Below are 12589 nucleotides of genomic sequence, written 5' to 3'. Positions count from 1 at the left end.
TATTTAGTTTGGGCTGATATATCTTAAAGGGATAGTTCATGTTTTTTGAACTATCCCTTTAAACTTGTTTAAAGTTTAAAGTGCCTCACGTTTCCATCTTCCTGGACAGAATCAAAGTAAGAAAAAGTAATAAAAATATAAATAATATAAGTAAAAGCAAGTGGGATGATAGTAAACTGGTTATGCAATCCTGTTAATAGCTTCTCCGACTTCCTTGTGCCACATTCCTGGTCACCAGGCTGCACTGATAGCAGACAAAATATCCTGCGTTCGCCTCATGAATGCCGCATATTATAATAGGCGTGATTGCTTCCAAACCACGGGCACCAGATATGACCACACACTGACTGGCCTCAGGCACTTTGCAGGCTCAGATCATTGTAAACACTTGATTTAAGTCCTCTGTTTAGTCAGGACCGGGGTGGATGCCGCAGTAATGGCTTAATCACTATCTGTCAGCGGGCAACCTGTAGTTAGTGGCACGCTTGAATTTACTTTGGGAAAGGATCACGTTTCCCCTCTTGGAGAGCCACTGACCCTCAAGCACGGGGATATAAACAGGGAGTTTGTGGCCTCCTGGTGTGTTCAGGGTTTGACTTTAAAAACATGCAATCCGCAGTTGCATCTTCTTTTTAGTCAAAAAGGATCTAAAAAAATCCGCTTTTCTCTCCGTCTGACTGAAGAAGTAAATCAGACTTAAAGCATTTCCCTCCTTTTCTGCGTTCCTGTGACTAACCTGTTAGTTTAGAAGGTATGCAGGTTTTCCTGCACGCCTGGCCGGGATCAATGTCACCTTTCAGAGGGTCTGAACACAGGGCAGACCAGGGGAAACGGTGGCCACAAAGGGGCTCTTTCAGCATGAGAGCCTTTCCCCCATGCTGACCTAAATCTCCTCCTTCTCTCCCCGTTGCCTCGTAGCAGCTACTCAGACATTCAGCCTTCGTGCTGGCTTTGCAGGGAGCAGAAACGGGTGCTTACAGTCAGGGAGTCGATTCTGAAGGGTAGAAAACAAGTCTATAGAGGCTTTGGGTGCTAAAAAGTAACAAGTTTTGATTGTAGCGAGGTATGAATAATAGAGCACTGACCCTCCTTTAATGGATGACAAGTTTTCTGTTGTCCCCACCTTCCATACGCCCCCCCTCTGCTCTGTCATCAGGCTCACAACCCCCATCTGTTCAGCTTTCATAAGGTTACATGAACATGTTTGCACTCGGCCCCTAAGGTAAACTAAACTACATTCGCACTGATGTACATCATCACACCACACCCCAAACACTCCACTGCTGCTCCCTGACGCAGAGCAGGAGGCCAGACGAGGCCTGATTGTTTCTCCATGTGACGTGTTCAGTGTGGAACAACTTGACAGACTTTCAGATGAACAGATACGGTGATAACACAATGGCAGGCTGTGGGAGTGGGGAGTGATCATTTCCAGACATTGCTTTGCTTCTGCCAGAAGAGTCAGCCGGGAGGACTGAATTTCTTTATGTGGAATCGACAAAGATCTGAGGTTACTGTAAGCTGGGGCTGTGGTGCAATAAAAAGGACAATATTAGATTTTTTTGACTTTTATTTCATTTTGAAAATAAGTTAAACAACTTGTCTGAGTTTAAAAAAACCATTCACACACATCTCTCAGTAAAAATATTGCAGATTGTTTCTTCAGGAAAAGCAAATGAATGAAACCATTTTCCAATAAAGAGAGAAAAACCTTTCAAGTAAAGCAGAATCTTGAACTTCATTCAAACAGGATTTATATTAAATTCTGCTGTTATTTTTTCTGGTTCCAAAACTAGATTTCTTTCCACGGGGGTTTTATAAAACTTTAATTTATTTGAAATCACAAACAACTGTTTCAGTGTAAAAAAACACTTTTAATTTACACCCCACTGAATATGGACCTGAAACTCCTGCTGATGAGCACCAGTCGTCATTTTTTTAAACATGACAGTTTTTTACAGTATAAATGCGTTCAGTGACATTTTACCTGAAACACAAATGCCACCTGCATGCTAGCATGGTAAAGCTTACTGCTAGCAAAGCTACCAGTGTGTATTTATGACGATTACCATGACAGTGTTAAATCAATCAGTATTGTAAAAATCATGAAAAGCTACAGTACCAGTGAATCCTTGCAGGATGTTGGTTTTGAAACTAAAACTAAACAGAAACATGGAAATGGGAGTGAAGCACTCGTGAACCCTGCTAGCGTACATTTCTTTCTAATTCGTGCATCTTACTTTTGTCTCTTCCCTTTGCTCTCTACACTCTGTTTGACAGAGATTCCTTTAATGCAATCATTTTTGCATCAACAAAAACATGTAAGGGCACAACACGTCAAATGACAAAACAAACATGGCGGGAAAAAAGCAAAGCATGGTCAAACAACTAATTTACAGCATAGTCAGATAGTTCAAGGGTCGATGAAGGACACTGCGATGTAGCGGGTGCCGTTGGTGGTGGGAAGGCCTTCGTGGAGATGTGTCAGTCGCCCCGGGTGCATGAAGCTCCAGCCTTTCCTGGGTGAACTTATGGAACAGTTATACCTGTGGAAACGGCAACCCCCACCCTAAAGAAACAAATAGTTAAGAGTTATAAATATTGATTAATACCGGAATTTTTAAGACGAGTCACAGGGGTAAACAAGAATATTAGGAAGACGATGTGAGTGGGAAAAATCAGTTTAAGCATGACTTCTCTTCCTTAAAGAATTACAAATTGTCATTGCTTTATAGATGCTAAACATTTTGTACTAGCTAGCTTACAAAGTAGCTAGCTAATACTATTTAACAAAGTAGCTAGCTTATACTTTTTAGATGCTAAACATGTTTTAATAGCTAGCTACTAGTACAAAATGTTTAGCATCTAGCTTTTGTACTAGCTTTCTACTTTGTTAGCTAGCTAGTACAAAATGTTTAGCATCTAGTTTTTGTACTAGCTTTCTACTTTGTTAGCTAGGTAGTCCAAATGTTAAGCATCTAGCTTTTGTACTAGCTTTCTACTTTGTTAGCTAGCTAGTACAAAATGTTTAGCATCTAGCTTTTGTACTAGCTTTCTACTTTGTTAGCTAGCTAGTACAACATGTTTAGCATCTAGCTTTTGTACGAGCTTTCTACTTTGTTAGCTAGCTAATACAACATGTTTAGCATCGAGCTTTTGTACTAGCTTTCCACTTTGTTAGCTAGCTAGTACAAAATGTTTAGCATCTAGCTTTTGTACTAGCTTTCTACTTTGTTAGCTAGCTAGTACAACATCTTTAGCATCTAGCTTTTGTACTAGCTTTCAACTTTGTTAGCTAGCAAGTACAAAATGTTTAGCATCTAAAAAGTACTTTTAATAATGACTATTAAAAGTCAAAGCTAACAAATCTAGCCAGTGCAAAGTTAGAACGCTGTCGTAGATTTGGGTTTCCAGTGATTTATATACCTGAAAGTCTGTGTCTTTGTTATTGAGGGCGATGTTGATGGTGAAGGTGGAGGAGTCGTGATGGGGCCTCAGGTACGCCTGCCTCTCAGGCGTGTATTTTACAACAAAGTTCATAATAGCGTAACCCTGTAACGAAGGCACAGAAATACACAAGGTGAGTTGACAGTCAGTGTACATTTGGACATCTCATGCAAAGGAAACCTGTCAGCCACTGTTAAAGCTCACGTCAAGGAATGCCACTTTACATGTGAGAACAGATTCTATGAAGAAAGCAAGCTTCTTCTGCAGTTTTAGCTTTGTGCAAATAAAGGTGGGAGGTGTCTTTTATTTTTTTGCAGAAGTTTAGACAAACCTTTGTATAGTAGCCTGAGAAAACCTTTAACGTGACGGGCGATATGAACTCTCTGATGAAGTGCAGCCACTCTTTGTCGTAGCCGATCTGCTTCATGTGAATATCGTCCGTTGGCACCGTCTCGTAGCCGCCGGCGATCCGCTTGTCCTGAGAAAAATGAGAATAAGGGAAAAGAAAAAGGAAAAGAAAAACACTGAGATGTGATTAACTGTGGAACAAACGACCCACCATCGTTGATGTGTGTGACCACAGTTTTCAAAGCGATGGTGATGATCTTTGTGTGCGTGTGTGCATATGTGTGTCTGTGAAACCGCAGGCTGCACTGTTGTGTGTCTGCATGAAGGTTAATGACCCATCCAGCTCAGCCGTTTCCCAAACAGAGTGAGTCAAAGTACAGAGCACATTCCGTCTCCAGGGCAAACTTTTAGACACGTTAAATAGTAAGTTTAAACTGCATAAAACAGGCCACATGAATTAGGCACCATAAACATAAAACAGAACATCGTTCATTTATTAGGCTACATGTAAATGACAGACCTGCAGATGACGGATATAAAATTAAGCATATGAGTACAAATACTCTGAACCCCAGTCATGTCTCGGTGTGAGAGCTTGTGCATGTCCTAACAAATATATGACATCAAAAAAAGGGCGTGAAGGTAGCTCACCCGGCTGTAACAGACAACATTACATCACTGTTACAATAAAGTTTACATGACGGATAAGTTCCTTACCTCCAATTCTTTCTATTGGTGTTTAGGTTTAAGGTCTTTAAGGTTATCACGTCAGGTATCTAAGGCGATTAAAGAAGTTGTGAATGTTTTCTTAAGTATAGTTAATAAATGAAAGAACATGGTGTCGTCTGAAGGTTAAAAATTAGCTCTGATGTCTCTAACTGTGCTAACAGTGTGCTACAGTTGCTTAAAACAATGCTAAAAGCTATTGTCACAACTTGATGGGCGCTATTAGCACTGAAAGTAAAGAGCGGAAAAAATGACATGACTTTAAAAAGAAAGGTTGATTAATTTATCAAAAAAGTAGACCGGGTTTTGCAAAAAAAAACAAAAAACAAATTCACATCTAAAAATTATTTAGCCTAAATAGCAGTTTTAGCATTCTAACACAACGTTTGGGAACATGGTTAACATGTGAACTGCTTAACATCAGCGTGTTAACATTGTCATGCTTTTAGCCCAAGGCTCTACGCTGCTTCAGCATGCTGTAACCTCACTAAGCTGTTAGCATGGCGGCTAACTCCTTAGTCTTGATTTACATACAACATTTGCAAAATACAATAGGTGTTTGTCCATTAATTGTTTAAAAAGACCTAGATGATGGATGAGTTAGCTGCCATGCTAGCAGCGTAGTGAGGCTACAGCATGCTTACGCAGAGTACAGTTTTGGGCTAAAAGCTAATATTAGCATGCTGTAGCCTTAATAAGCTGCTAGCATGGCAGCTAACTCCTCCATCTTCTATGCCTTTAAGTTTAGTTAGTTAAGTTAGCTGCCATGCTAGCAGCCTAGTAAGGCTAAAGCACGCTGAAGCAGAGTACAGTTTTGGGCTAAAAGCTAATGTTAGCATGCAGCTAACTCCTCCATCATCTATGCCTTTATGTTTAGTTAGTTAAGTTAGCTGCCATGCTAACAGCCTAGTAAGGCTAAAGCACGCTGAAGCAGAGTAGAGCGTTGGGCTAAAAGCTAATGTTAGCATGCAGCTAACTCCTCCATCATCTATGCCTTTAAGTTTAGTTAGTTACGTTAGCTGCCATGCTAGCAGCGTAGTAAGTCTACAGCATAGAAGGATACAGCAACAGCTAGAAGGATAGCTAACTCCTGAACATATGATTACTTTTTGTCCTTTATTGTATTTCATTGATGAAACAACTAATTGGCTTATCAATGAACAGTTAATGGATAGTGAAAATAATGATTTGCTGCCATATGATTCTTCACACGTTTTTGTCGTACACAGACGTGAAGATAACAAGAGAATAACTCCAAACATGTGATGTGTGTCTGCAGCTCAGTGCTCAGTGAACCTCAGCTTAACTGTACTGACCTCATGTCTGCCTCCAGACCAGGAACCGTAGTTCTCCATCTCCTCCACTATTTCATCACAGGCCTTCTCTGAGAATACTGGGAACCAGAACACATCTGGACAGGGCTGCAAGACACACACACAGACACACACACACGGGGGCTCAGACAGACGGCTGAGAATACACTTCAGTCACACCCTCACCTTGAGCGTAGTGGATGTAATGTAATATCCAGATATGTTAAAAACAGATGTTGGGCTTTGTCTGTACTATTATGTCATTCTTTTTCACTGTCTCATAGTCTGGCTTGAAGAGATACACACACATTAATACAAACCTCCTCCATGTAGTTCTCAGTGAAGATTCGAGTGTAGTTTGGATGAATGTACTTCTCCTTCCAGTCCTGCCAGGAGAAGAATTTTTCAGATTAGCGGCCATTTTATTTGGACTGTTAGCTGACCTGCATACCTCACAGAGCTAATCCCCTCTCCCACAGGGCAGGTCCCATCGTGCCAAATTCAGGAGTAAATCACCGAGCCTTATCAGTGAGGAGTATTATCACCCCTAAGACATTATTTCAAAATCGTCTCACATCTATAATCCCTCCCATTATGGCTGATAATCTTTACAGGTGGCGGCTGTTTATCTCAGCTATTGAGAAAAATGATTTTCTTTTGTGGTTGTAGGAGAATGAGAGATCGTAATGACTTACCACTGGGTTTTCAAATATCTGCCACAAGTCATTGTTGTAATGAGAAATGTTATAATTGGCTGTGGAAATGAGCCTCCCGAAGTCGTGACGGTTTGTGAGGTACATGAAGACTCCCTGCAGCAGACGGGAGAAAATTCAGTCAGTTTCACGACACTTCAGAGTTTCTTACAGTTTCATATCTTCATAACCTTTTTACATGCATATTAAGAGTTCATAATCGTACTGCACGTTATAATTACAGTATCTAATCAGAGGTTAGCACCAGCATAAAACCTGTTAAACATGTTGCAAAATACTTCAGAGCTTCATTTGCACCAACAAAAATGAAAATAAAGTGCGATTTAAGTGTGTTTGAGCACACTGAAATCAACTGTGTATCAATTTTTAGAGACACAGACGGCGTATAAATAATCTAAGATTATTTATGGGTGTTGGGGCTGCAGGATGTCGCTGGGCGGGGGACAGGACAGGGTGGGGTAGTGAGGTGAGAGGAGTGGGAGGACAGGGACAGAGGAGTGCTGGGAATAAAGAATGATATTCCCTCTACAGTGAAGCATGGGGAGAGCGCCGTGTAGGGCTGGACTCACTATCAGACTAGGCTTTGTGGAGGACAATACATGATTGATAAGGAATAGTTTTGCAATTTCCTGGTGTGTGTTTCCAAATTGATAATGTCCCAAATCTTGTGAAAGTTGTGATTTAGACCAGGAGGTTTGTGTGACAGATTTTTGGAGCCTAGTCTGAGATCAGTCAGTGTGTTTACAGGAAGCAGCTGGTTACATATGTTTTGTGTAAAGGCTGGCTGTTCGAGGTAAAGCATCAGGACAGGGGACTTGCATGTGAACCGACTCTCCAACCCTCTTTCTCCTCCTTGATTTCCTCGCCGAAGGCATTTTTAAAAACAGGACAGACAACAGGTTTTTCTCTTTCTAGCGTCAACAAAAATGTCAGTTTTTGAACCAAAACTCAAGCAAAATATCAACATCAATTTCCAAAGAGCTGCCAGACATCTTGTTTGTAATGCAGGATATAGGCAGCAACTTAAGTTTTCTTTCCACGACTTACTGCCAAATATCTGTTTTACTTTATTTAACACATACAAATTTACAGAATTCCCCCCAACAGGGCCAAGAAATCCTAAACCGAATCAGGTTCTGGTCTTTTGCTTGTGAAAAAGCCTTAAAAAAGAGCCAAAGCGTAAATGGCTCCTGAGTGCTAACCCATTGGAAATGGATGTTTCAGGAAGCAGAATAATCAAAACAAAAGGACACCTTTGGGGGCCTGAGCATATGGAATGATTCCGGAGAAGGGGAGTCTTTTTCTCTGTGACTGGTCTAAAATAAAGGAGAAGCATCATGTCAATAGGATAACATGAATTATGATTTCAGAATAAGAGACAGGGTGACAGTTGAAATATATTTACGTCACATACATAGCAACTTGGGAGGAGAAGGAATGCACGAACAAGGAGCAAAGTTCCCTCTGAAGCCGATGTCTTTTGTGGATTAATGTGTGAGGAAAGCATGCGGGGGGGAAGAGGCCAGGAGTTTGGATCAGGCATGGTATTTGTTTAGTGCTGAGTACAGGTGACGTAAAACACGGCTGGGCCGACAGTTTACAAGAGGAAAGAAAAACAGAAAGCAGACAAGAGAACGTTTGTCAGCGAGCCAGCCAGGCTCTGCAACCGGTTGCAGTGTCTGTGGTCACGTTACAATGCGGGCGAGAGAAAGCGAAGGCTGATGGGATGCAAGTGAAGCGGAGAACATTCGAGCACCACAGAGAGACTGTAAACAGAGGAGGTTCATGCCTTAATGACAGACAAAGATATTTACTGCTTATACTTGCCATTACTTGGATTCCGCTGAGCTGCTGACTTTTGTGTTAGGATTCAATGCATTTTTCAACTAGCAGCTCTGAATCTTTTCTACGTACAGTATGTACAACACTGAGACATGAAGATGGATGGTTGGGTAAACTTACCATTTCTCTGGCATTTCTACACAAAGCCATATCAGGGTCAAGTTTCTCCAGAACAAAGTAGTTCCTCTCTTTCAGCTCATTCCTCAAGGTAGTGCCCTTGACAAGGTATACATGTGCCATGTAAGGAATGTTCCACACACCCCTAGAAACAACAACACAGGAACAGGAGAAAGGAAGTGCTCATTTTGCATTGACCGTTAAAATATGCAGTCTTGGTACGCAAGAGGAGAGTGTTCATTGTAAAGCTCAAAGCATCCATGACTGTAAGTGTTTTGTAGGAGGCAAATTATGGAACTACATGGTAAAATAAGCCAGATGTGGAAAATGGTATTCGTCTCTTTGGTTGCAATTCACTATATTGAAACGGCAGCCATTTTTTCCAGGTTTGCAAATTCTATAAACGTTGGGAATCTGATATGTCAATACCATTTAACACCTCAACAACTGAAAAGACAATAGAGAGTCAAATCCATGGTTATATTGCGCCCATATTTCAGGTTAACACCATGTGTTTAGTGCTGCATTAGCAACGGTCAGAAAGCTAACGTTCAACAGGCGTAAATTCCAAGCAAACGGTAACGTAAGCTAGCTAACAGTAATGTCAGCTAGCTAGTTACTAGCAGTGATGTTCGCTAGCTAGTAATGTTATCTAGCTTACGTGACTAATTATGTTAGCTAGCTAACATCACTGCTCCAGTAGGAGTGAAATGATAATGACTTAACAGATCCTCTAAGCGTATACAATTTGCAAACATGGAATACAGCGGTAGGACAATAAAGCAGCTTATAGCTTCCCACCTGAGCAAAGCATGAGATAAAAATGGCTGCCATATGAGAAAGGTAATTAAATAGCAGATTTATATGTTTGATGTTTGAGTATACCACTCTCTTCCCCCATTGACTAACCAACCAGTAGGAGCTGCTGGTGCAGAGACCTGATGACACGGTCTTTGCACCCACGGTCTATGGGTGATTAAACCTGACTTTCTACTGGGGTGGGTGAATGATTGGTCCTTTGCACCATCTGCTCGCCTGCTTCAACTTTAACACTTTCCTAAACATATAAAAATTCAGTCTATCATAGAAGAAGAAATTAACCAGAGCTTCTTTTTTTTGCAGAGCTCAGTAATAAATCTCTCATCACTGTTTGTATGATGGGATGTAGCCTACAATAAAAGTGTCTTATGCATCATGGTGTTTATGATTAAACATGGATGAGAGCTGCTTCAGCACATGATTTATTTTAGTCATGGGTGCGCTGCAAGATCCAAACCTGGTGTGTGTGAACCATAAAAATGCAAGGCCATGCAACGTGTGTGCCCTTATTGCACTTGTGACTTACACACGCTTCCTCTGCACAATGTCGACATAATCCTCAGAGCGAGCGTAATAACCATCCAGGCTCAAGGCTCCCCAGAAGTTGGACCACAGCTTGCTGTGCCGAGTGACAAGGGGGCCAATTATTTTTCTGCGGGGAAGCAGGAGACAGAGCGGAGAGATGGTAATTCTGTCAGAACAGATAAAACTCAAGTGACATCTCACAGACATCCAACCACCTAATGTACTGGCTCTCTCAGAGCTGAAGCCAGCGTGCTGCATCGATGAGATCAAGCTCTCCTTGGAAAGATATGATAACCTGCCAAGTTACTATCAGATCATAGAAGTGTGCAACTCAAACCGGAGATGTGGAAATCATTTTAAACTGATTCAGACACTGTTAGTATAACAAATTGCGGCAGGAGGCTGATTTTCTGAACTCTGAATGTGGTTGATTTCCGAGAATTTCATGAAATTCAGGCAGTTTTCCACTGCTGCCAAACAAACCCAGACCATTATCAAAGAGGCTGTTTCTGCTATCTGAAATAAACTTGCCAGGCATGGAATAATTGATCCATAAATCACAGGGTTGCTTGATATAGATGCACTACAGCTCTGTATTCTAATGCTTCTCTGTTCAGACAGATCGGCGTTGTCTTTTCCGCAACCTCGGTGCCAGCAAAGAGTTCTCATGCCGTCCTTAAATAATCCTAGAAGGGCTTTTACTTTGCATGCCTCCAACGGGACACAATGCCACGCCACCGCCGCATTACATCGAGTTTACGGGAAGGTTTCTTGAAAATCACGAGCTGCAAAAGGGAAAAAGGGTTTGCATGTTTGTTTTTTGTATAATGCAGAGTGGCATTTCGGGGTTAGGGCAATGGACCGTCTCACTGTTTCCATGTGGCACGGCAAAACAGGAAGCCAGAGTGTCTTATTTTTAAACTTTCATTCACTTGGCTGTAATGTTCCTGTGGTTTTGCCACTTGAGGGACAACTTCCAACAGCTTTCAACAATCACGACAGCTACCACGAATGCGCCTTGAACCGGCTCCAGTTTGGCTTCTGTTCCAGTTACTGTATGATTACCTGTTCTGCTCGATGAGGAGCTTCAGCGTCTGCCTGTTGGTGAGCATCACATCCGCATCGATGCTGAAGTAGAAGTCGCACGTGGCGTCCTTTCGGCAAAGATCCCTGATGAAATTGAAAACGCAGACATGGGAAAGTAGCTATTATCAATCCAGCGCTGATTACAGTCAATGAAATACTTGGAAGTAATCATGGTGAGTCAGACTATCTTTAAGCTTCCAGTGGATCATGTGATTTCACCAAGATTAGAGGCTGCTAATAAACCTTAGACGTCTTCATTATAGGGCTGTCCTGACCGATGCTTTTAGGCATGCTGTGCTCACAGATTGAATTATCATAATTAAAACAGACTATAACTTAACACTGAGCAATGAGAGAGATAGAGGGCCCATAGTCAGGGAGACAGTTTGCACCTGTTGGACAGCTGTAGTTTATCACCTGCACAGTTCTATCCTGCAGCCAAGGAAGATGTAAGCGTGTCTGCAGAGCTGACCATTGAGCTGACTACAGTCCAACCACCTTATATAAATTAGGGATGGACCGATTATCGGCCGGGCCAATTATCGGCGCTGATATTTGGCATTTTGACGCATATCGGATTTTTTTTTTAATCTGACGGCCGATAAGAGATCAATTTAATTATTTATTTTTGTTTGTTATTATTAATAAACATATGCTTAAAGGCATTTAAACAAAGTTAAGTGTTTGTATTATTCAAAATTTTGACGCCAATATTTCCACTTTTACTGCAAATGAATATCGGCTCCAAATATCGGTTATCGGCCTCCTTGACTACTAATAATCGGTATCGGTATCGACCCTGAAAAAACCATATCGGTCTATCTCTAATATAAATTGATGCATAAATCATACAGTTGTGGGGCAGAAGTTAGATCTGAGAGAACTCATTAAAGCACCATTTGGATCTTTAGATGGAACAGTCAAGTTTCCCTTTAGGCTGAGATTTATCGGGGCTATAAACACCATCATTTGGTTCAATACTCTTCCTCCTAAAACCACCACTTCAGAGAGTTGAAAGATTTAGAGCAGAGACACATACATGCCCATGTTCCTGGCTTCTCCTTGGCTCAGATTTTCTTCAGGTCCCACAACCTTAAAGCTGTTCAGCACGTTCCTGTTCTCTTCCCAGAACTTCTGGATGTGCTTCTCGTGGTAAACCTCCTGAGCGGGGGGGATCCAATATTAACAGATTAGGAGCCAAATATAAGAGGGCATACATGGCGGAGATGGGCGGCGGGAGGAATGCCTGATAGCAGCCGCAGCTGCACACACTCACATTGTTGTGGATGAAAAGTCTGAGTTTATCTTTGGGGTAGTCGAGGGTCAGCAGGCGCTGGAAGAATTCAGGAAGGAACGGCGTTGGCTGCTCGATGAACACGCCGACCAACACAGTGGGATACTCCTGTTTAGATTAGAGGAGAGATACATTAGTGCTATTTCAAACAAAACGGCTCCGCTATGGAACGATGTTTATCATAAATCATTGATGATTTTGACACTTCACATTAGACATAAACAGTGTAGTTCCTGCAGACTCTTTGCTTCACGGTCTCTTGTTTGTTCTAGTTTAATGGATGCCAGCCCTGTTTATTCCCCTGCAGTGTTCTGTTAAATAAAGAAAGAAACTAACTGTTTATATTGTGGAGCAAAGTC

General features: G+C 41.6%; 1 protein-coding gene across 1 annotated transcript in view; it reads right to left on the bottom strand.

Annotated features, from left to right (window-relative positions):
- Positions 1-1557: 1557 nt before the first annotated feature.
- The window catches only part of plod2 (procollagen-lysine, 2-oxoglutarate 5-dioxygenase 2), a 33374-nt gene continuing 22342 nt past the window's right edge, over positions 1558-12589 (bottom strand). The window contains exons 9-20 of the mRNA XM_069667320.1: positions 12213-12338; positions 11976-12097; positions 10916-11020; positions 9852-9977; positions 8510-8651; positions 7801-7863; positions 6530-6643; positions 6155-6220; positions 5838-5942; positions 3779-3925; positions 3427-3552; positions 1558-2569 (exon numbers count right to left, since the gene is read on the bottom strand). Coding sequence (XP_069523421.1) covers positions 2414-2569; positions 3427-3552; positions 3779-3925; positions 5838-5942; positions 6155-6220; positions 6530-6643; positions 7801-7863; positions 8510-8651; positions 9852-9977; positions 10916-11020; positions 11976-12097; positions 12213-12338 — 1398 coding nt within the window. The 3' untranslated portion in view covers positions 1558-2413. The remainder of the gene's footprint in view (positions 2570-3426; positions 3553-3778; positions 3926-5837; positions 5943-6154; positions 6221-6529; positions 6644-7800; positions 7864-8509; positions 8652-9851; positions 9978-10915; positions 11021-11975; positions 12098-12212; positions 12339-12589) is intronic.

This window comes from Semicossyphus pulcher, unplaced genomic scaffold (genome assembly GCF_022749685.1).
Source record: "Semicossyphus pulcher isolate SPU_LCO1_2020_fin unplaced genomic scaffold, fSemPul1.0.p SCAF_18, whole genome shotgun sequence".
NCBI lineage: Eukaryota > Metazoa > Chordata > Actinopteri > Labriformes > Labridae > Semicossyphus > Semicossyphus pulcher.
Note: the sequence above shows the minus strand (reverse complement) of the source record. Positions and strands in the feature narration are given on the sequence as shown.